General features: G+C 40.3%; 1 protein-coding gene across 1 annotated transcript in view; it reads right to left on the bottom strand.

Moving 5' to 3' along the window:
• Positions 1–15983: 15983 nt before the first annotated feature.
• The window catches only part of CWC22 (CWC22 spliceosome associated protein homolog), a 215658-nt gene continuing 209545 nt past the window's right edge, over positions 15984–22096 (bottom strand). Inside the window, 6 exon segments of the mRNA XM_079310467.1 lie at positions 15984–16604; positions 17370–17395; positions 18263–18772; positions 18774–18838; positions 21292–21485; positions 21622–21723. Of these exon segments, the coding sequence (XP_079166593.1) occupies positions 16241–16604; positions 17370–17395; positions 18263–18772; positions 18774–18838; positions 21292–21485; positions 21622–21723 (1261 nt within the window). The 3' untranslated portion in view covers positions 15984–16240.

Below are 22096 nucleotides of genomic sequence, written 5' to 3'. Positions count from 1 at the left end.
CTCTCCCAAAACAAAATTTTCTAAAATATCTGTCACTGAACATAGGTTTGATGTTTAAACAGCAGTTTGTCACTGAAAGGAGTAGATCCATGCAGAATGGTGCATGCAAACGAACCTCTTAGGGATGCATGCAACCCAACATCAATTTAGGATGTCCCAAGAGCTGGGATATATTTTATACAAAAGGCAACATTAATATTACACCTAGGTGACATTTGATATCATTTTATGAGGAGGGGTCACCACTGGGAGGCCTCAAGCAACCCTCACATTCATGACTCACCCTGAAAGAGACAGAGTGTCAGAAATCTAAGCAAATATTTCTCTGTCCCCAGCAAACAAGGCAACTGCTGTGTTCTCCACACTAAGCCATTTTATGTATATATGAAAGGCCTGCCACTTATTTTGAGGAAGTCTTTTTGTTTGACGGTTATTCCTTTTTAGAGAATTAAGGCTCGGTAAGGTTTTACTATTGTCTGTTCCAAAAATAAGCTCCCTCTAAGCACCACAGGGCATTTGAGGTATGACTGCAGACTTCATGTTAGTCACCATATACACAAGAAGGAACTTGAGAGGTGTTTGGTTTTGTGGTTTGTTTGTTTTTTTTCCTGAAGATAGTCACTCATTTCCATATTCTTCAAAATTAAGGCCTGATAAGCAGAATTTTAATAAAACACAGCTAATATTCAAACCACTTACTTTTATGCATGGAGAAAGTATAGTGAAGAAATGATGACTGAATTAAGATCTTCTGTGCCTGAATCCATGTCCTAGTCCCTTACCAAACTGCGATTTTGGTATTTGCTCATAACCTATCTTCAAACAACTTTGTTAGAGTTTTTCCCACTGGCATGCAGTTCCTTGTTTGTCACCTGTTCATTGGGGGATTTTGGTTTGTTTTTTACAATAAGGAGTCCTTTTTGGATCAAGTCTTTTTTAAAGACTTTTGAAACTTCATAGATTCCCTTACTCAATTTAAAATTCACATCTGTATGCATATCTTGAGTTTTGGTTCCTCTAAGGAGATCTGACATTTTATAACCAGGTCTCTTATATGCCTGTACATTTTCCAGCTTCCCTGCTACTGCCTCTGGGGAAACAATCCCAGATTTAGCAGATCTCCATCTGCCTCCCCTGTAGAAACAGACAAAGCAACTACTTAGCCAACCTGCTACTTGCTAACCAGTCTATTTTTTAAGGAGGGCAGTGATTTGGGTTTTTTTTCTTTTTTTTTCACCTTGCATCTATATTTGATGGAGCTACTTGAGATGCTTTTGAAATTTGCTATTAAATGTTACTGCTCTTTATTTTTGTCCAGAGATTTAAAATTTCCTGGGGTATTTAAAGTGTGTTTAAGTGTCCCACTTGACTTCTTAATGGCTCAAATTTATCCTTTTTTTAAACTTGTGTCTGCTAGCTATATTTAGAATGTTCAGTGTCAGATGGGAAAGGTGCTTACAAATTACCTGCATTATTCCAAATAATTTAATGAGTTAGTTCACAAAATATTCTCATATAAATATCTGCCAACCATTCAATCTTACATAACTATGCTATTTGTACTGTGTGACAGATCAGTTAATTTCCATGATAGCATTCTATTTCCTGATTGCATGTTGAGAAAAATTACTTGGATTTGGATTGTAAGCTGTTTGGCACAAAGAATTCTCTTTATTATCTACGTCATGCTCATAGAACCACATCTCTGAGTTGTGGTTAGAGTTGTATGTGCACCTTCATCACAGACAACAAACAGATGAAACAGAAACACATATGAATGCTTCTTCTCAAATTTCTTGTCATTTATATGATCACAGTTATTTTCAAAGATATTTGTGAACATATATTTGTTTCGTACTGACAAAAACAAAATCAAAAGTTGCAGTCAGCAATAAATATTTTGGTTTTATGAAATTACTTTTGTCTGTGCTTCATTCCTTTTCCAGCTATGTTAAATGTTTTTATTTTTTGCAAGATGTTCTTGCTTTGAGAAACCGAAGCAGAAAAAAAGTGATCTAAAGAAAAACATATGACATCTTTCCAAGCACTAGAAAAGCTGCTAAACCCTTCCTTTCAGTCACAATCTGTTCCAAGAATGAGAGCTCACTGGTACATCAATGCTATCCTGCCCCCTGAGAATATCAGCTTCACAGATAGCATGGAGGATAACATATTTCTCTGGATAACCAATTTACTGTGGATGCTGGAAACACTGGAGATTTTTTTAATTAAGAGGATAAATAATTCAAACAGCAGACAGGGGAAATCTTTGCAAAGGAGTGTATGATTTTTAAAATTCTAATTCAGTTCAAGGAATGAGATAATTCCTAAACAGGAAAGAACAACTGTGTAAAGAAAGTACGTCAGTAGCACAGGACTTAAGAAGTTGAAAACTGGCAGAGAGAACATCTGAGAACCTCCTGGTAAAGTACCCAGTTAGGCTAGCCAGATGGCATGCTATTTGTTTTCACTACTTCATTTGACATAGAAACAAACTGTTCTTCAGCTGAAAAACAAAACCAATTAGAATATTTCCTTTCGTCAGTGTTCCTAAACCTGAGTCCATTAAAAATCACCAGGGGTTTCCAGGTAAGAACTATGCAGTATCTCTTTATAAAGTCCAGGTGAAAGATCAGAGTCACCTCCTGAGTTCCCATCTGTTTTATATATATAAAATCTCCTGCACAGCATAGGAGATGAGGAGGGTAGTATAAGGCATTTGAACTAATGCATTTGTTGTTTTGATGTCATTGAATAAAAACTAAAGATGCTTATATATTGAAAAAAAATATATTTTTATAAAAAAGGTGCAACAAACTACAATTCCAAGAAAATCAGATTTGAAAAGATAATTTTTTGGCTAAGGGCAGTCTCTTCTCCCACAGATTTGCCACTTCAAGGACAGACAAGAAGCCAAGCATATGGAGCATAATTTTGGCACTTTTCCCCTGATGGAAAACTATGAAATACAAAATCCAGTATAAGTGCTAGTGCTTTAGATCACATGGGAAACTAGTCATCTTCTATCTTGGGCTGTGGATTGAAGAAGGTACCAAGGATAACTATAATCTCTTATTCTTTTCATAGCCAAAGCTTACCTTGTGGAAGTTAGTTGTGGAGTCAAATAAAAAGGGTGGTGGTGCAAGGCACTTTACAACAGCTTCAAGACCTTCTCTGAATAATGAAAATCAAGCAAAGCATTATAGAAAAGCTTTGTGTTCTTGATTGCAAGTATTTGAATTAATGCTATTCAGTATAAAATCCCAATGCATCATCCAGAATTATAAAATAAATAACAGCCTTTCTAATTAATCCCCAAGGGGAATTACCCTAGTGACAGCAAGAGTAGGATTTGGCTGCAACTGCAGCTCTGTCTTAAAGAAGACCAGTGCAAGTTTGGCAAGCCAGGTGACACGAGCTAGCTGCTTCACTGAGGTGCTGCAGCATGCCATGAAAGCAGTCTGAAAGCAGACACATCTGTTAGGTGCTTTCTGCTGGTATTGCAGCTTATTTCAGTGTAGGAGGGAGCACAAGAGCATTTACATAAAAGGATAAATGTATACATCAGGTCTATACTAAAAGTTTGTACTAGCAGTACCTGTGTTATTGGGCAGTGTGGGCCAGACTGTCAGTTCTGGAAATTTAGAACTGTTTGAACACAGGTTTATTGGTTTCAGTTTTTTCCCTCCACCAGCAGAGAGACAGCATATCAAAACTTCCCTCTCATATGGAAATATTTCCTTTTCCATATTTTCCCCCATTTTCTGTCAAAATATAACTGAGAAATAATACAGGACAAAATGCAAACGAGCTGAAACAGTTACAAAACCTGAATGGAGACCAGTTGTAAGAATATTTAAAGGACAAGTTGCAGCTGTGCTTGTTTAATTTCAGCAGAAATGTTTGAAATTGCATCACTGGGGTGGATGCTTTTTGACACACTGGATGAGTCACACAAATGAGTCTACAGGCACAGTAATTGGACACCTTCTGGAGCAGCCTTGTGCCCTTGGAACAGCACAGGAAGAGAAACAAACAGTACACAGGATTTAGGTGATTCTGATTTCTTACTTTCAGTAGAGTTTTATGCCTGCATACACATATTCATTTGAGCTTCTTAACTAGTAGGAGGAATATATTATGGGATATACCATTTTTAAATACACAGGGATTTCATGCATAGTGTTGAGATTGAGTTGTTCTATTGGTAAAAGAGTAATATTGTGATTACTAAATTGTAGTTGACAAGTAACTTAAGTTCCCCAACTTAACCTCATACTCATTTTAAAGATTAATTTTAATATGCAGCTGTGCAATTTATATATTTTATATATTTTAAAGGCCCAGCACAATGTATAATTAAATAGCTACTTATTAAATATACAACTCCACAGCCTTAAAAAATTACAGCCCTGGAATTACCATATTTGCCACTGAGACCCACAAAAATTTTTAAATATTTATTCTTTCCTTAGATTGTATGGATGGTTACTCTACATTAAGATTTTAGGAGATGAATAACAGAAATTATATCAAAATTTAATTTCTACATCTGATTTTCTTAGGGTTTATAACTCAACTGAAAAAAAGTTGATTTTTCCCCAGCACATTTTCATTCATTAATTCACTTGCCATTCTGTCAAAAAAAGACAGCAATAGATAGAGCTTAATTATACACTAAACATATCAAAAGCTGCCTCCATATTATTACACAGTCACAGAAAAAGAACAGTCACTAAAATAGTATCCTGCAAACAAAATTGCATCTGGTGTAACCACAGAGAAGCAATCCAAGCCTCATGTGCAATGTAAAAAGTGCACTGCCATGAGATCTGCCTTCTCCCTCTGAGGAGGCTTAGCACCTACAGAAAAAGAGTGGCTTCAGCACTGGCAAAAGAGCAGAACAGCAAGCCCTCAGACCTCAGAAGAGAATTGCTTAGGCTACAGCTGCACAAAAATCCAACAAATCTGCACCTAGTCTTATTCCAGTGGGTTTGTTACCACAGTCCAGCTTCAGAGCAGAGGGAAGGTGGCTCTGTGAAACCTTTCCCAGGGCTGTGGGAGATGGGGCTGAGCCACCCTCGAGGTCAGGATCTCTGCAGGGCAGGCAGGCCTGAGGCACTGCCTTATAACAGTGCCAGGCTCTGTGCTTCCTCAGAAGTAGCAAAAATTACAACAGGAGGTCTCTTCTTCATGCAGCCTCCATTGGCTGTCTCTGTCTCTGGGGTGTTGTGAGTACCAGTGACAGGCTGCAAGGAAACACAGCAGCACCCTCATGGATAACAATAAGGCAGAGGGATCTCTGGGGGCTGTTCAAGGTCTAGTACAGGTTTTGGAGGATGTGCAGGTTTTGGTAGCAGATTTGCTGTCTGTGCCAAAAGGGGGAAGGAAATTCCCCCTGAGCTCCTACCATGTCTGATGGAAGCTCCAAGGGAACACTAATGAATACTCTGCACTCCACATAGATAAGAAAATGCTTCAGCGTGCAGATGCACATTTATCTACACAACAACAAATGCACTTTATATATTAGGGAGGTCTTACCAAAATTGGTCTGCTCTGTAATTATGTTGAGAAATGAATTGGATGGAATTCAAATGAGTTAAGGTAATGAGCTATTAACCTAGAGGATCTTTTACCAAACGAGTCATGCACATTCAATCTTTCCCTTTTCCCTCCAACTTCATTGTAAAGGTGAAAAGAAAGACAAAGTTGATCAGGACATCAGCAGTCATATATACAGAAACATTCAGCAGAAATTAAAAACAAACTTTCTTACACTAAACTATGCAGGTACATTAAAGCAGTAGGATTTAAAATATTTTATTTTACATTTGTACAGCATGGGCAAATAGAAAAGAATCAAGACGATGGGTACTCTCACTTTTTTAGAACAAGAAATCCCTGCTGGAAGGAGCTACAGAAACAAATTAATTAATTCTGGAATCGGAAGGCTGAGGTACTGCTCAGATCTCCACCTACACAAAGTCCTTATCCCTCAATTTTTAGCTCATTAGGGACAAATTTTCTTTCTTTTTTTTTTTTCCCAGGAGACACACAGGAAATCACCTCTTTTGAAAATATGTGGGAATCTGCCAACTACATGGCAGAGACAGGTTGCTGTGTCTCTGCAAAGGAAACGATGTATGACAAGATTGTCTCCTCTGCCAGCCATCATCCTACAAAACAGTACAACCTCCACCAATTCCCTTCGGAGCTTGAAACCTTCAAGACAACTGTAGTGGGGACATGGGCTCACCCTAAACACCTGCATTCAGTCTTTCTTTGCAGTAGAATGAGGGACTCTGTGCAGGCAAGAAAACATTTTCTTGAGAGCTCTCTGCAGCTTTGTCACTCACTGCTCTCAATTCTGAGCAGAGAAGGGAGCAAAGACTACAGAACAGTATAGGGAGATGAAGCCAGCAAAGCGTGTGTGTAACCCAAGGAGAGCATGTTCTATGCACTCCTGTCTCCAGTAAGAGTCAAAAAGGAGATGGTTTCCTGTGCCTGCACTAAGCTTGTGTCATCCTGCCGGGGGTCCCAGTGTGCTCTCCAGTGCTGCACCAGGCAGGAGCTCAGCTCCAGCATCAGGCTGTTTGTGGGCTGGCCCTTTGTCCCAGCAGCAGCAGCAGCAGCTTCCCCCGCTGCAGGTTGGAGCCCTGGCCCTCCATCGCTTCCCTGGGGGACAGGCAGGGGCTGCTCCAGCACTCAGGGCAGGGGGCAGAGGGCAGGAGAGGAGATGTGCTGGGTGCTCCTGCCTTGCTCTCAAGCCTCTGTGCCTGTGACATCCTGCCAGGCTCTGCCTCCTGCCCTGCGGGGTAGCACACGGATTGATAAATCCACAGCGAGAGATGCTGCCTTCACACTTCCTCCTGCTTTTGTCACCTGCTGCAGCAAGGCAGGGACACAGCAGCTCTGTAATGTCTACTTGTGATTGAACTAAGCAGTTCAAGGGATTAAGATAGCTTTCAATAAGTAAAATATTTTATTTCACTGGGTTTTTTGGTCCTTGGCATGAAACAAATTAAACTCAAGCTGTTCCTCAAGTAATTTCAAATGAAGCTGCTCAACCACCTGGACTCATAACATTTTTCACACACAGTCTCTTTATCTTACTCATTTCCTCTCCTTTTAAATACATTTTTTAATGTAATCAAGGTAAAGTCCTTGAATTATCCTCTTGGAAAGATTTTAATCTTTTCCTTGGCAATTTAATCCTTTAATTCAAGTAGTCAGTTGTATATCAAAGGTCTTTAGGGAAATGATTGACCTAATTTTTAGATATGTGATAGATATTCAGTGAAAAGTAGAAGTATTAACTTAAATGCAATTAAAATTATAGGAATCTACTTGGAATAATCTGATTTTCTGAACTTTCAAAAAGCCTCTAATAAGTCCCACACAAGAGGCTATTAAAATAGCAGCCAGTTGCAAGGTAAGAGATCAGAGATTGGGGACGTGGTGCTAGTCAGCTTGCACAGACATGGTCAATATTCTGTGTGGCAAAAGGTTAACTCTGAAACAGTCCTAAACCCAAGTCCTAGCACTGTATAATGCAGCAAGCTGTCATTCAGCTTAATTGAAACAAAATAGAACAGAAAACTAAAGAACTTGAATTAATTGAAAGGCCAAAACATTGACAGCTGAAAGTCTTTGTTGACAACAGAGTAATAGACATTAGAAGAAATCTTGTGAATTATTCATGTAAGTTTGGTGTACAAAGTTGTAGAGGAAAGACCAGAGCATCATTGTGAACAGCTCAGTGGCTGTCAAGAAGGAAACATATAGACTGTTCCAAAGAATAAGGAAAAGCAAAAAACAATCCAATAAACGCAAAACAAAACAAAAAAATACGACATTTTGAAATTTAGCAATATGGTCCCATCAACAGGAATGTTGTGTTTGATGGTCCCAGAGAATGGTTTAGAATCACAGGGAAAAGTGTGAGAGAGAAAGGAGAGGCAATAAACATGATTATAAGCTGTAAAGGCTTTTCTTCTGAAGTGAAATGCTAAAGAAGTGTTTACAGAAGAGATGAATAGAAAAGCACTTAGCCCTGAACACAGGCAACAATGAATGTTATATGGAAGAGAAAATGTTTTTTAACAGGAGAAACATTCAATGAAAATGAAAACAATACATTTAAAACATATTACAGCCTTTTTTCTTTCTGACAATTCCACAAGAATAGTCTACAAGGTTTGTGGAATCTTCTCCTGAAACAATGATTGACAAGAAACCAAGTCTTTCACTTGTAAGTCATAACAATCAGGGGAAGCAGAAAGCTTATTAAGAAAATAAGAGGGGCCCTCCAGAGATACAAGTTCCCCTACTCCCCTTTTAAATTATGATTATGGAAAGAGACAATAATGGTCTTCCATGAAAAAGAAGAGACTGGACTTATTAGGAACAAGGACTAAGTGAAAGCCAACAGTAGGGTTAAAGTGCAAATTAAAGCTGTCATTCAAAATGAGAGTTTCACAGACTGATGACAACTGCCAAGCAACTAACCATGAAGCTCATTCTCCCTCAACTAATGCATGATACACAGATCATAAAAACAATGACTCTTCATGCTGTATTTTCTTTATAAACTACAGTGAAACTGCAATTAAGGAAATGAAGCCTTCCTATAAATACTGCAAAACAAAGAAAGTTTTTGCTTATGTATGCAACCAAAATGAAGCAGACCTTGAGTCTTGGGTAGAAATCCTGTGCACTAAATCCAGCCTTGCTCTTTAGCACAGTGGTAATCAGAGGCACACAGACCACAGGATGTTCCACCCATCTCCCTGGCATCCCAAGGCAGAGCCTCATCTCAACATGCAGTGTTCCAGTGAAGCTGAAGCTTCACTTACTCCTGGAAAGGAAAGTAGAATTGCAGGTGTATAAAACCTCAGAATGTGACACCAAAATATAACACTAGCAATGCTGGTTTTTGTCATCCCACCTTTTGAAGTGCCTGTCATGAGGTACTATCACAATCCAGATATTTTTCCACTTTGGTGGCACTGTATTGCACCATGTATCAGCAGAGAACCTCGGTTAATTTACCACACACCATTTTTTCTCCCAGCCAGATTTCACATCATCAAGACTATGAATATTTTACACTGTTAACAGGGTATAGAGGAAAAATAGTTTTTGTAAGCTATTCAGATAGCATGGTGATAAAGCTCATTACAGAGCAAAAATAGCTGAAATTTATTCCAATGAACTATATTAATTCACAAATACAACTAATTTTAAACCCTTGCATAACAAGAGAATGAAAATAGAAGACTGCATGCAAGTGTGTGTTCTTATACATATGTGGAGAACTGAAATACGCTTCTCCAGCACATCTGCATCCCTGTAAATAGAGAGCTAAAAATGAAGTGGGAGGAAAGAATTCCTTTGCAAAATAAAACTAACAAAGCAACACTGCATGCAAGGGGATGAACTGAGCCTGAGGTTCCTTCCTCAAAGGACATGTCCTTCCCTGGCATGGCCGTAGCAAGCAGCCCATCCTCACAGTTTCTCCTCACAGCCATAATCACAAAATGCACACAGGCTGCAGAAAATAATGGGCTGCAAAGCACTTGTGGATGACATCTCAAAGAATTCCCAGTTCAAACAAGTACAGTGATCAAAACAGCCTGATGCAGTCTCTCTTTTACAAAGAGGTATAACAAGGGTTTTTTTCTGTGCAGACAAGAGAGGACAGGAAGGAACAGAGTTGCAAAGAGACTTTTTTCCCCCAAATATGTATTCTCAGTTTCTCATTTCAATCACTGATTGAGTAAGTCACTTGGCTCCAGTTTTTTCTCAAGCACTTTCGTGTCCCATTTCTGGTGACTCATAATGAAGTGCATGGCAAAAGGGACCTTGTGAATCTAATCAAAGAACCAGAGCCTGTGGAACAGAAATCAAACCTCAGCCTGAACAAAGGAAGCATATTCATTAAAAGAGTGCATTCCATTCCAGGTAGTCATCACAGAAGTCTTCCTTCCTCATGGGAAGCCACAAAGGCTGTCTGCACCCCCAGCATAATACAATCTAATACATCTACTTTTCCATTGCTTATTTCAACCCAAAAATTGACAGAACTTTCTGCCCACCATAAATGTCCCCTGAGACTGAAGTCTGTGAACACAGGTTAACAAACAGGATATCAAGAAGGCCACCTGAACCCTGTCAGTTACTTAAGCCTCCTTTTCAAGATGTATTGACAGACACCAGAATTGGGGCATGAAAAAAGACGTGACCATCTTTCCTTTTAGGAGGGGCACCTGGGAGATGGGAAGGGAAGGACAGTTTAAAAAAGATGTGTTGGCATGCATTGCTGTGAAGAAGTGTGTTTAAAGCTCCTAGCAGTCAGGAGTGGTGGTGTGAGAGGGAGGAGGTCATTCTCACTAGGACTGAAACAGCAAAATACAAGATTGCTGTCAGCCATCTAACTGTCAGTGAAATCTTCCTTCAACACTGCTGGACTACACTATTTTTCCAGTTTTTTCCAATTCATCAAATGAAAAACTGGGACACTTCACAATTTCCCATAAAGACATAATTTGTAAGTGAAAACCAGGAAGAATGTGGAGGAGGAAAGTATTTGCAAAAGCTAACCTTGGCATAATGAACTTATTCCCTCTGTGCTCTCTCTCTAGCCAAGAGAGGCTCTTTCAGTTCACTCTATGCTGAGGGGTTCTCTTTGCTTATGACCCCTAAAGCAGCCACGGCAGATGAGGTTCAAGCAGCCATTGTGAATCCTCAGTGGGCAGGAGCAGCTGAGCAGACCTCCTCCTTATCTTGGTTGTGAAATGTTAGTAGAGCAACAATCAGCCAAATGCACAGCAGCATAACATGCCCAGCTCTGCACTTTGCAGTGCTGGGGGGAGGCAGGGCACAGTAGGATGCACCTCTCCTGTAAAAGCCCTGCCCAGGTGGAAGTGATGGATAAACCAGCTGAGCAGTGCACACCTCTCCCCAGGAACAGCTGCAGGAGCCTTTATGGTCAAAACACTCAGGCTGATTATTAGTAAGAAAATAACAACTCTTGGCATTCCCTACAGGTGCACAGAGGACTATGGGATTCAGTTCTCTGCTGGATGTTGGTCCCTCTTTACTTTTTCTGCTGCTACTTAATACCACTGTGGCTCCTTGAGGGCACTTTGGCAAACACAAAACCTCTTTAGCTAAATTCAGAAACCTGTAAAACTCTACGATGCTTCTCCCTGACAAAGGCAGTGCAAAAAGATGGCAATCAGAAAGAAATGTTAACAAATAGAAGACTGATTAACCTCATTAAATCTGCAATTGTCCTGCAACTCATTATTCTGAGGTAAGGAGAAGGCAAGCAGCATGCTGCACGCTTGCTCTTTACTGTAGGTATGGACACACACTGTTCCTTCAGTTAAACTGTCCTTTAAAGATCATTTTTTGATGCATTATGCAAGTGATATATAGTAAATTTTTGATGTATTTGTGGCATTATACTTTTCTAAATAGCTAACACTGCTTGTGACAAAGAATGAAGTTCAAGAGGGACAGGGAATAAATGACAAAAGCTCCAAGTAAAGCAGGAGTAAATGAAGAAAAGCCTAACGAGAGTACTGAGCAAAACAATTACAGGCAATGCAGTAGCAGCATTTGTAAGTGACTACATCAAACATCTTACTCCTCTCCCTTTAAAATCAAAGAATATTTCTCCAATTAGCTTAAGTATTATTCCAGGGCAAAAAAAAAAAAGGTGCCAAAAATTTTCAGTCTTTATAGAATGGCATGAACTTATTCATGGGGGTCTTGAAAATACAAAGAATCCTCTTCAAGTTATACTGAATTCTAGGTAAGGTAGTAACAAAGGAATTCTTACACAGATTTTTATGACATAAAAAACCCAGAATGTGAAATACCACAAGAGATTTGTGAAAAGAGCATAAAGTGCCTCATAAGCAATAGATAAACCATTGAAAAAAGCAAAGGGACCACCAATCTTCAAGGGAGAGTGATTTGGTTAAGAACAATTTCGTTAAGATTTTAGTTAAGCAATTAAGGAGCAATTAAGTTACCGAGTGAAAACCAATTAGCACTGCACCCAGACACCTGTGCCACCAGCTCTAGCAAAGAGCAGTTCTGACCTCACTTCTTACCTGACACTGGAAACAAATTCTCTCACAGCTTTACATTCTCTTAAACATCCCCTCAGGAGAGATTATGGTGCTCCCTTTATTTCATTAAATAATGGGGAAAAAATATTCAAAACGGACATACCTTGAACAGTCAAAACATAGCAGTTAATTTTCTTAATGGACTTCTCTGTTTGATGGCCTAAAAAAACATTTATGGGCCAACAGTACTAAGTTTTAAGCTGCACCCTTCTCCCTCCCCCCTTTTTTTTTGAAGTTAAAGGAAAATGCTTGATGACAGTCATGAGTAGACAAGAAAAGAAAATCCCTAACTAGTCTCAGCCAAATTACAGACTTGAGGAAAACCTAAAAAAAGAGCAGAATATCTCTGACCTGAAGTTTTTCTAGTTTATAAAGTTGTATTTTGTGCCTTAACCTACAATTCATTTTCTGTGTAGGTTTAATAAAAATACCCCTTTAGAGTCTGTGTTTTGATTTCACTGTTTCTTAAAAAAATATTTTGACAAATTTAAAACAGCTTTAAAAATATGCTTAACCTTACTGAAAATAAATTGAAGGACAGGTCTCCTACTCTTTGTATGTTATTAGTATAACTGGAGTAAATTTTCTGCTCCTGTAATAATAGACTCCTGCTCTTTTAGATTATCTGAGAAAATCAGCTATATACTTTCCTTAGCAGTAAAAGACAATTCAAAGTAGTTTAAGAATGATGAATGAGGATAAGCTACTGTTTTCTTTTATATCCATAATGTAATAGCAGGCAGGCATTTAAATTGCTACTGGAGCTTAAAGCACCCACCCTAGCTCATGTATTTTTTGGGAGTCTGACATGTACTAAGCTATTTTAGAGTATACCCTGCATTTAAAAGTTAAGAAGACTTAGAGCCTCAAGTAAATTAGAGAACATCACACTCCTAGGTTAATATAATATACCATCAACATCTAGTTAGTACTACCAGGAACATTCAAAAACTGAACTTGATTTTCAGTATGTACATGATCTAACTATAAAATACATTTAACATAACACAAGCAGGAAAACATTATTGTAGCCATGCCTCCATTCCTATGCAGAACTGGAGATGAATTATCTCTTTACTATCTGAAGACCGCAATGCTGCTTAAACAGCAACTAAAACTGCTTTAGAAAGCATCATCTGCTAAAGATAATTTAAATGCATTTTAAACAGTTTTTTCCCCAAAATTTATCTGCTTTCATCCTGTGAGGTTTTATTTTGATCATTTATGTAACAATGTGGCCTAAAAAGTGGTAGTCTTCTTTATCTCCTCCCAAAAAACACAGTTGAGATTTGAGCCACACTTTGAGACCTTGCTCCAAATATGGTTAGAGAGAAGAATGACAGTTCTTACCAGTTCCAGGAATGCTTCAGTCCAGATTTTTATTCCTACACCAACAGGAATTTGCCGGGTGCGTCAGCAGCTCATCTCTCTAACACCTCACACCACCGCTGTGAAGAAATTCAGGAACTCCTAGAAAAGGGATGCAGCCTCTCTTGCTGTATCCATGGATGTGGATGTTACAACCACACTTCAAAGCTACATTTTAAGCATGCAATATCACAGCAGGTCATCACAAATTCCTTCCCACGAGTCTCGGATACACAGCCAAGTCTGCAAGATTCCTCTACCACTCATCCTCCAAGCCAGGGCCAAGGTGTTTCAACCTTAGTTTTAAGTGTCAAGAATTAAGAACTGAACAAAACAGTGAAGAAAAGCACAGGACCTCCACTTCAAGTCTTTCAGTCAAAACTGCTGTTCCAATCACAACCTAGAGCTCCAGTACTAATTACAGACATGAGGTACGAGTCACTCCTTTACTGTGTGGGGTTCTACAAGCTGTTACTGCTGAGGAAAGCAAGCCCAGGTCACCCAGTGTCACTCAGCTCTACAGCTGACCTCCCCTAAAGCTCTTATGGCACCATGCATCTCCTAGAATACCCTCATTTCAAATAGTACAGAGTACTTTGACTTCCTTCCCTTGTAAAAAAGGCAGAAAAAACCAACTAAATAAAGGGCAAGAGGACAAGGGACAGAGCAGACTGGCATAAGGTGAGTTTGCAGGCAATTTTTAACTTCTAGAAAAGAAAAATGGCAAATACACAGGTTTAGGTCTATAAAGTCACACACAAGATGGGAATGAAAACACATCACAAAATAGCAAATTCAAGTAACCAGACAGAGGCTATAAAGGAAACATGCTTTTATAGATACTCTATAGTAAAACACTGTACTGCTGGCACAGGACGGTGCAGAATAGATGTTACGTGTTTTCACATGTATTAATTTATTTCCATTTATTAAACGTGTCATTAACAAACTTTTTAACTGGACCAGAATATCTCAAACGTTATGGGTTAATAAAATATATGCTATTACACCCACAACATATTAAGGGAAGTATTACTTTAGATATATTAAATAAGCTTGTACAATTAAACCATTATGGAGTAGATTATTTTTAATAATATGCATAGAGAGCTATCAAAGAAGCATAAGAAGCATAATTCTCTTTAGAAAACATTCTTCAAATTAAGTTTTGTGGATTTAACACACTGCCAAAATGCACACATAATTTTGAAAATGAGACATGCGTTGCTAAAAAACCTAATAGTTTAAACATATTACGTGATGCCACCTAAGTATTTTTAGCTGAGAGCCCTAAGAAATCTTACTTTTTTCTGCAATATAAACTTATTTTCTATGAAAATGTTTTTGACTGAAAACATTTTATTACATGAAAAGGTTGCAGAAATAAATTCTGTCAAATACAGAAAAAAAAAATAAAATAGGCATTTTTCTTAGAAAAATGCTGTGACAAGATTCAGGCAAAACTGATCTATTTCCTTAGGAATGGCTCTACTTTCTGTTATAAAACAGCTCAAATGTATTTCTTATGCTTTATACAAGAAATATGATTTACACATGAAATGTGAGTTCTCTTTTGACCAGCAATTGTGTTCATTTCACAAATAAAAAAAGCAGTGTCATACAGCAACAATAACTGCATAATCTGCAACTACCACCTCCTTCCTACTGACCATGCCTCCATACTATTTCCTATTTCAATCCTGAAAACTTTGCAAATTTTTCTGTAATTTACTATTGAGAATGATTCTTAACCAGATGATTTTGATTCACTTCTCACAAAAGATTGAGCAAGTTGTACCCCATGACTCCAGATAGAACAATTTTACATCATTAAGTGCTGCAGTGGCTTGAAGGGTGGTTTTTTTGAACTCTGCTTCCAAAAAACTTGAGCATTTCAAAACATCTAAAAAGATTTGAAACATCTCCTGTTTTGCTTTCTTGTTTTTTTATAAACTGCAAAAGAGGTTCCTTAAATGTTCCCACTGTAGCGACAGAGTTGAAGACTAAGACTTGGAAATCAAAGTCACGACAGAAAAAATAAAAACCAAACCAACCCTTTTTCCAAAAAGATCACACGTGTAACTAACTCAGGATGTCACAATATCAAAAAACATTGTGAAAAGTAACAGAACAAGCTGACACACTTACACATGTGACATTTAAAACAGCAACATTATGTTTTCAATTTTTAAGTCTTGAAGAAAAAAAAAATCAACTGAGTATTTCCTGAAGATTTTGGTCAAAAGGCATTTATGTTTGTGAGGTTGAAAGAACATGCAGATATAGAATGCCTCTTTGAAAATTCCACAGTTTTCTCATGTAACATTCACACTGCAGTCTGAGATTTGTACATTATTATCCCAGCCTCAGCATCTGGCTTTCAAAGAACAAGACAAGTTAAAAAACAAGGTTTTTTAGATTGTGAAGTTACAGTTACAAATACTCGAAACTAAGTGACAAAACACCCAATTTGCTGGTATCTTACTGTTTTATTCACAAAATAAAGAGCTTTGTCTTTCCAAACAAAGAACATAACAGAAAGACTCAACGATACAGTTATAAAAAAACGGTACTGAAAATTTGAAAAAGTCTGGTAAAATTTACAAATGCAAATTATCACTTTGTACAAAACCTTTTTTTTTTTTTAAAGAAACTTCAGTAATAGGTTTTAAAATACAGTTCTAACAGCTCAGGAGCACAGCTTGACTGCAGTTGGTGACTGGACTTTATTTCCGCCGGTGTGGGGAGTCGTTCCTGCGGCGCGGGGAGCTCTCCCTGTTCTCTCTGCGGCGCGGCGAACTGTCTCTGCTCTCTCTGCGGTGTGGGGAACTGTCCCTGCTCTCTCTGCGGCGTGGGGAACTGTCCCTGCTCTCTCTGCGGCGTGGGGAACTGTCCCTGCTCTCTCTGCGGCGTGGGGAACTGTCCCTGCTCTCTCTGCGGCGTGGGGAACTGTCCCTGTGGTGTGGGGAACTCTCCCTGCCCTCCCTGTTCTCCTTGCGGTGCGGGGAACTCACCCTGTGGCGCGGGGAACTGTCTCTGTTCTCTCTGCGGCGTGGGGAACTCTCCCTGCGGTGCGGGGAACTGTCCCTGCTATGTGGGGAAGTGTCCCTGTTCTCCCTGCGTGGTGGGGAACTGTCCCTGTTCTCCCTGCGTGGTGGGGAACTGTCCCTGTTCTCTCTGCGGTGTGGGGAACTGTCCCTGTTCTCCCTGCGGCGTGGAGAACGCTCCCTGCGGTGCGGGGAATTCTCTCTGCTCTCTCTGCAGTGCGGAGAATTCTCTCTGTTCCCTCTGTGGCGCAAGGAGCTCTCCCTAGTCTCCCTGCGGTGCGGGGAGCTCTCCCTATTCTCTCTGCGGCGCGGGGAAGTCTCCCTGCTCTCCCTGTGGCGTGGGGAGCTCTCTCTGTTCTTCCTGCGGTGCGGGGAAGTTTCCCTACTCTCCCTGTTCTCCCTGTGGCGTGGGGAACTCTCTCTGTTCTCCCTATTCTCTATGAATTTCAGGGAGCTCTCCCTGTTCTCTGTCCAGCGCAGGGAACTCTCTGTGTTCTCCCTATTCTCCCTGCGGTTCGGGGATCTCTCCCTGTTCTCTCTGTGCTGCGGCGATCTCTCCCTATTCTCCCTGCGGTTCGGGGATCTCTCCCTGCTCTCCCTGTTCTCTCTGCGGTTTGGGGATCTCTCCCTATTCTCCCTGCGGTTCGGGGATCTCTCCCTGTTCTCCCTGTTCTCTCTGCGGTTCGGGGATCTCTCCCTGTTCTCTCTGCGGTTCGGGGATCTCTCCCTGCTCTCCCTGCGGTGCGGGGAGCTCTCCCTGTTCTCCCTGCTCTCCCTGTTCTCTCTGCTCTGTCTGAGGTTCGGGGACTTCTCCCTGTTCTCTCTGCGGTGCGGAGAGCTCTCTCTGTTCTCCCTGTTCTCTCTGCGGTTCGGGGATCTCTCCCTGTTCACCCTGCAGTTCGGGGACCTCTCCCTGTTCTCTCTGCAGTTCGGGGACCTCTCCCTGTTCTCTCTGCGGTGCGGAGAGCTCTCTCTGTTCTCCCTGTTCTCTCTGCAGTTCGGGGACCTCTCCCTGTTCTCCCTGCAGTTCAGGGACCTCTCCCTGTTCTCTCTGCAGTTTGGGGACCTCTCCTTGTTCTCTCTGCAGTTCGGGGACCTCTCCCTGTTCTCTCTGCGGTTCGGGGATCTCTCCTTGTTCTCTCTGCTCTGTCTGAGGTTCGGGGACTTCTCCCTGTTCTCTCTGCGGTTCGGGGACCTCTCTCTGTTCTCCCTGCGGTTCGGGGATCTCTCCCTGTTCTCTCTGCGGTGCGGAGAGCTCTCTCTGTTCTCCCTGTGGTTCGGGGATCTCTCCCTGTTCTCTCTGCGGTTCGGGGATCTCTCCCTGTTCTCTCTGCGGTTCGGGGATCTCTCCCTGTTCTCTCTGCGGTGCGGAGAGCTCTCCCTGTTCTCTCTGCGGTGCGGAGAGCTCTCCCTGTTCTCTCTGCGGTGCGGAGAGCTCTCCCTGTTCTCTCTGCGGTGCGGAGAGCTCTCCCTGTTCTCTCTGTGGTTCGGGGATCTCTCCCTGTTCTCCCTGTTCTCTCTGTGGTTCGGGGATCTCTCCCTGTTCTCTCTGTGGTTCGGGGATCTCTCCCTGTTCTCTCTGCGGTGCGGAGAGCTGTCCCTGTTCTCTCTGTGGTTCGGGGATCTCTCCCTGTTCTCTCTGCGGTTCGGGGACCTCTCCCTGTTCTCTCTGCGGTGCGGAGAGCTCTCTCTGTGGTTCAGGGAGCTCTCCCTGCGCCGGTCATCGCTCCTGCGGGACTCCCTGTGCTGCTTGGGGTGCCGGCTGTGCTTGTCCTTGTCCCGCTGTTTCTCCAAACCGTTCCTGGAGCGCTCCTCCTGCTCCTCCTCCCTCGGGCTGGCACGGCCACGCTCCTTCTCCCGGGATTTTGATCTCTCTCTTTTCCTACTACAACGTCCATTGTCTTTGCTCCAATGTCTATATTTTTCATCATCAGATACAGAAGCTCTTCTTTCTGCTTTCCTCAGTTTTGAATTGCTGTGTTTATTTTCTCTATCCTTACTTCTTTCGCGGTTCCTGTCCTTTCCGCTGTGGTAACCATCTCTGCCGTTGGATTCCTCTCTGTGGTGGTATTTTGAAACATCATCTCTCCTGTGCGAGTCTCTTAAATGTCGGTGATTTCTTTCTGATTTCCTCTCAGTATCACTTCTTTCTTCTTGCTGCCTCCTTTCATTTTTCTTTTCAAGTGATTTCCTTCTCCTTTCTTGTTTTTTTCCTTGAAACTTTATCAGATTCTCTGTTCTTCTTCTGCACCCTCCTTCTTTTGGCTTTAGAAACATCTGAAATGATAACAAATTATGGAACTAAGGTTGCATTTTAATTTAGTAGATTAAATTTATTAAAAATTAGAAAGTGTTTTCTGTCAGAAAATATTTGCGCATGTGCATCTGGACAAAGGTTCCAAAATAATGAACTCCTGCTTTTTATCCCTTTGCTATCAGCAAGTGATGCCTGTCTTTTGAAAACCTCCACCTGTCATCACCCTCTTGGCTGACTTGTACTCAAGGACCAGGCATAAGCTGTGAAGTCATATATCAAAGCACTCTCACAAATAATCTTTTTTTTCTAGGAAGATGACTTTTCCCAGACTATCCAGTCTCAAAATCATTTACTTTTCCTGGAAAAGCTTATCAGTCAATGGAGATGAAAAACAGCAGATGAGGAAAAAATCTCCAATGTTACAGCACAAGGAAAAACATGTAGGATGAAATGGCTTGAAATAATGGTATTGCAGCAATATAACAATGGCCTAATTTTTCAGGAGAAATAGCACTAACAGCCATTTGCAATAACCGTTCATTCACCTTAGTGTATGAACTATAGAATCACATCAGCTGCTCCTCATCACCTTTGGAAAATATCACAGCCATGAACTGATTTATTAGCACATGCATTATCTGAATTGACTAGTCTGAACTAAGGCTTGCTGACATTCTGTTAAAATGCAAGGATGGATCAATTCAGATACATTTTAATCCATTATGTTTTTTAAACAGTGTTTTCCATATTATTTTACATCCACCAGTATGCAGGAAAAGACCTGAGAAAGTAAACAGAAAAGAACCAGCTGCTTTGATGGCAGATATATTTTATCATCTGCTGGACCTGTTTTGGAACTACCTCCCCAGGGTAGTGCTGAGCTGAACTGAGAAAGCTGATGAAGTTCCAAGCATTAACAGGCAGTATGACATTAATCCTTAACTTAGCTCAATTTCTGATCAGCAGGTTTTCTATTTTTCTTTTGTACACTGCATCAACACTGAAATACTGCAGCACATTCCTCTGAAAAATGCCTCTTAACTATTCCAAATAATTTTATAGAATTAAAAAGCTGCAAACACAGGAAGACTTTGGCGTTATAACCAGTAATGGAACCTCAACTGAGCTAACCATTAAAGCTTACTGTTATCTCCAATTAGTGTTTTGACCACTGTAATAAAGTACACAAAAAACTGAAAAGTGAAACCATGCTGCAAAGATGTGAATTTTAATGAATGTGCTCCTCAGTGGGGGAAAGGTAAGTAGAAAAAGAGAAGGTCCTAAACTTGGAAAAAACCCTGTTTCTACTCACAGACTGCAGCCTTGGTTTGTCACTAAGGATTGGCCCCTCTGGTTGCTATCAAGCAGCTCAGCAGAGCTGCAGCTGTCCCTGCAGGACCATCTGGCTCTGTGCTGAACCAGTGCCTCCTCTGACCCTGTCTGGCTGCACCCTCCTCTCGTGCTGTCGTCACTAATGCTGTTAGCTGTGACACACAGCTCCCACCTTGGACAGGAGATGGTGGTGGAGAACAGAACTGCATTTCCAAAGAAGGAGCAGTTCACACTGCTTTTATTTTATTAATCATTTTAATTTCAAAGACATGTAATAAATCAAATTAACTTTGAATCAGCAAACTTCCATGCTACAGGAAGTCATGCTGTGCTATCATTTGCTCCTGCTCTATATACTGGGGGAGACTGCACACACTAACTCATAACAGCAACTACTTTACAGACTTAGCAATGTTTATGACAGTTCATGTGTAACAGAGGTTTCTACATCAGTACAACAGTATAAGATATGAAACACTAACTATAATACATAAAAATGCAAAGTAAGTTATCTGCAAAAGCTAATTCTTCCTTGGAAATTCCTCTACAGACAAGAACCTTCACTATATCAACAACAAACTTTTCCTGAAGCAGATGAATTAGAAATAGGGACTCAGATGGAGAACAATATTTAAACAGATTGCTAGAACTGAAGAACTGATTTCTGACTCAAGGAAGAAGCACATATTTCCAGGGAAAGAAACAAGGAGCATCAAGCTCAATCAGCTATGCCAGCACAAGAAAAAAAGTTCTAGATATGAGTCTCTACGGTTCATCAGAAACACAAAGAAAATAATTGGGAATGACTCTAATCCCTCAACTCTCCAATAAACTGAAGTCATAGCAGAGTGCAACAGATAGCAATTGTGTAAAAAAAGTGATCTACAAACCACTGTTTCTCAGATATTTAAGTCTCTAAAAATGGAACTCAGTTTTTCTGAGTTCAAATAAAAAAAAAAAACCATAAGAAATATTTAGTCTTTTTAAACTTTTAAGTTAGAAAAAATTGATTAGTTTTTAAGAGAAAAACAGGCACTGTCTATAGCCAGATTTTCCTCAAAACAAGTATAGAAAGAAACAGTAATAAACATATCTGGAGAAAGAAATAAAAGAGAAGCTGGTTTAACTGCTGGTTAAATACCTGAGTCACTACTGCTGTCACTGGTAGATGAGGAGTCACTGCTGCTGGATGACTCTGAGCTACTACTGCTGCTGTCAGAATCAGAATCTGAGGAAGAGTCTGTGTCTGAAGAAGAGGAATCTGATGACTCGACATTTTGCTTCTGTGTCATAATCAACTTTGGTGCATTTTTAAGATGTTCCCGCAATTCATCCCTAATTAGCAAAAAAAAAAAAAAAAAAAAAAAAAAAAAAAAAAAAAAAAAAAAAAAAAAAATTCAATTTTATTTTTTGTTCTCAGAGAGAGGGAAGATGAAGAAAGTAAATATCAAATGAGAAAAGCATTCCTTACGTTAGTCCTCCAAGGCCAATAGAAGTGAAGAAATTGATGGCAAAGCGAGTGTTTCTTGGGTTATCCCGAGGCAATAATCCCTCAAAGAAAGGCTGCAGTGTCCTGATGGAAACAAACATCTATATTAAAAACTCAGCACTCTCACTGTCATAAGAAACTGAAAGAGAAACTGTATGGATCATCACAAGAAGGCAAAAGTTTTCTCTTCATGCATCTTTCAACACTTTCATTGTTTGTATCTGTGATGCATCTAATCAAATGCTATTTAAAAACTTGCTCTTTTATGACAATATTAACTTCACACACAGGAGGGCTGCAAACATCCTGACAGATAATGACAACAGAAACCCCACCTTTGTGAAGCCAGAAGTGATTTGTGGAACTGCAGCAGCTTGGGATAGCAAAGGATAACAGGTGCTGACCAAGATGTTCAAAGATTAGGGATCCATGCTGAAATCCCCTCACACATCCTTAG

This window comes from Erithacus rubecula (genome assembly GCF_903797595.1).
Source record: "Erithacus rubecula genome assembly, chromosome: 8".
In the NCBI taxonomy this organism is placed as follows: domain Eukaryota; kingdom Metazoa; phylum Chordata; class Aves; order Passeriformes; family Muscicapidae; genus Erithacus; species Erithacus rubecula.
The sequence above is the reverse complement of the archived record's forward strand: the minus strand, read 5'-3'. Positions and strand labels throughout refer to the sequence as shown.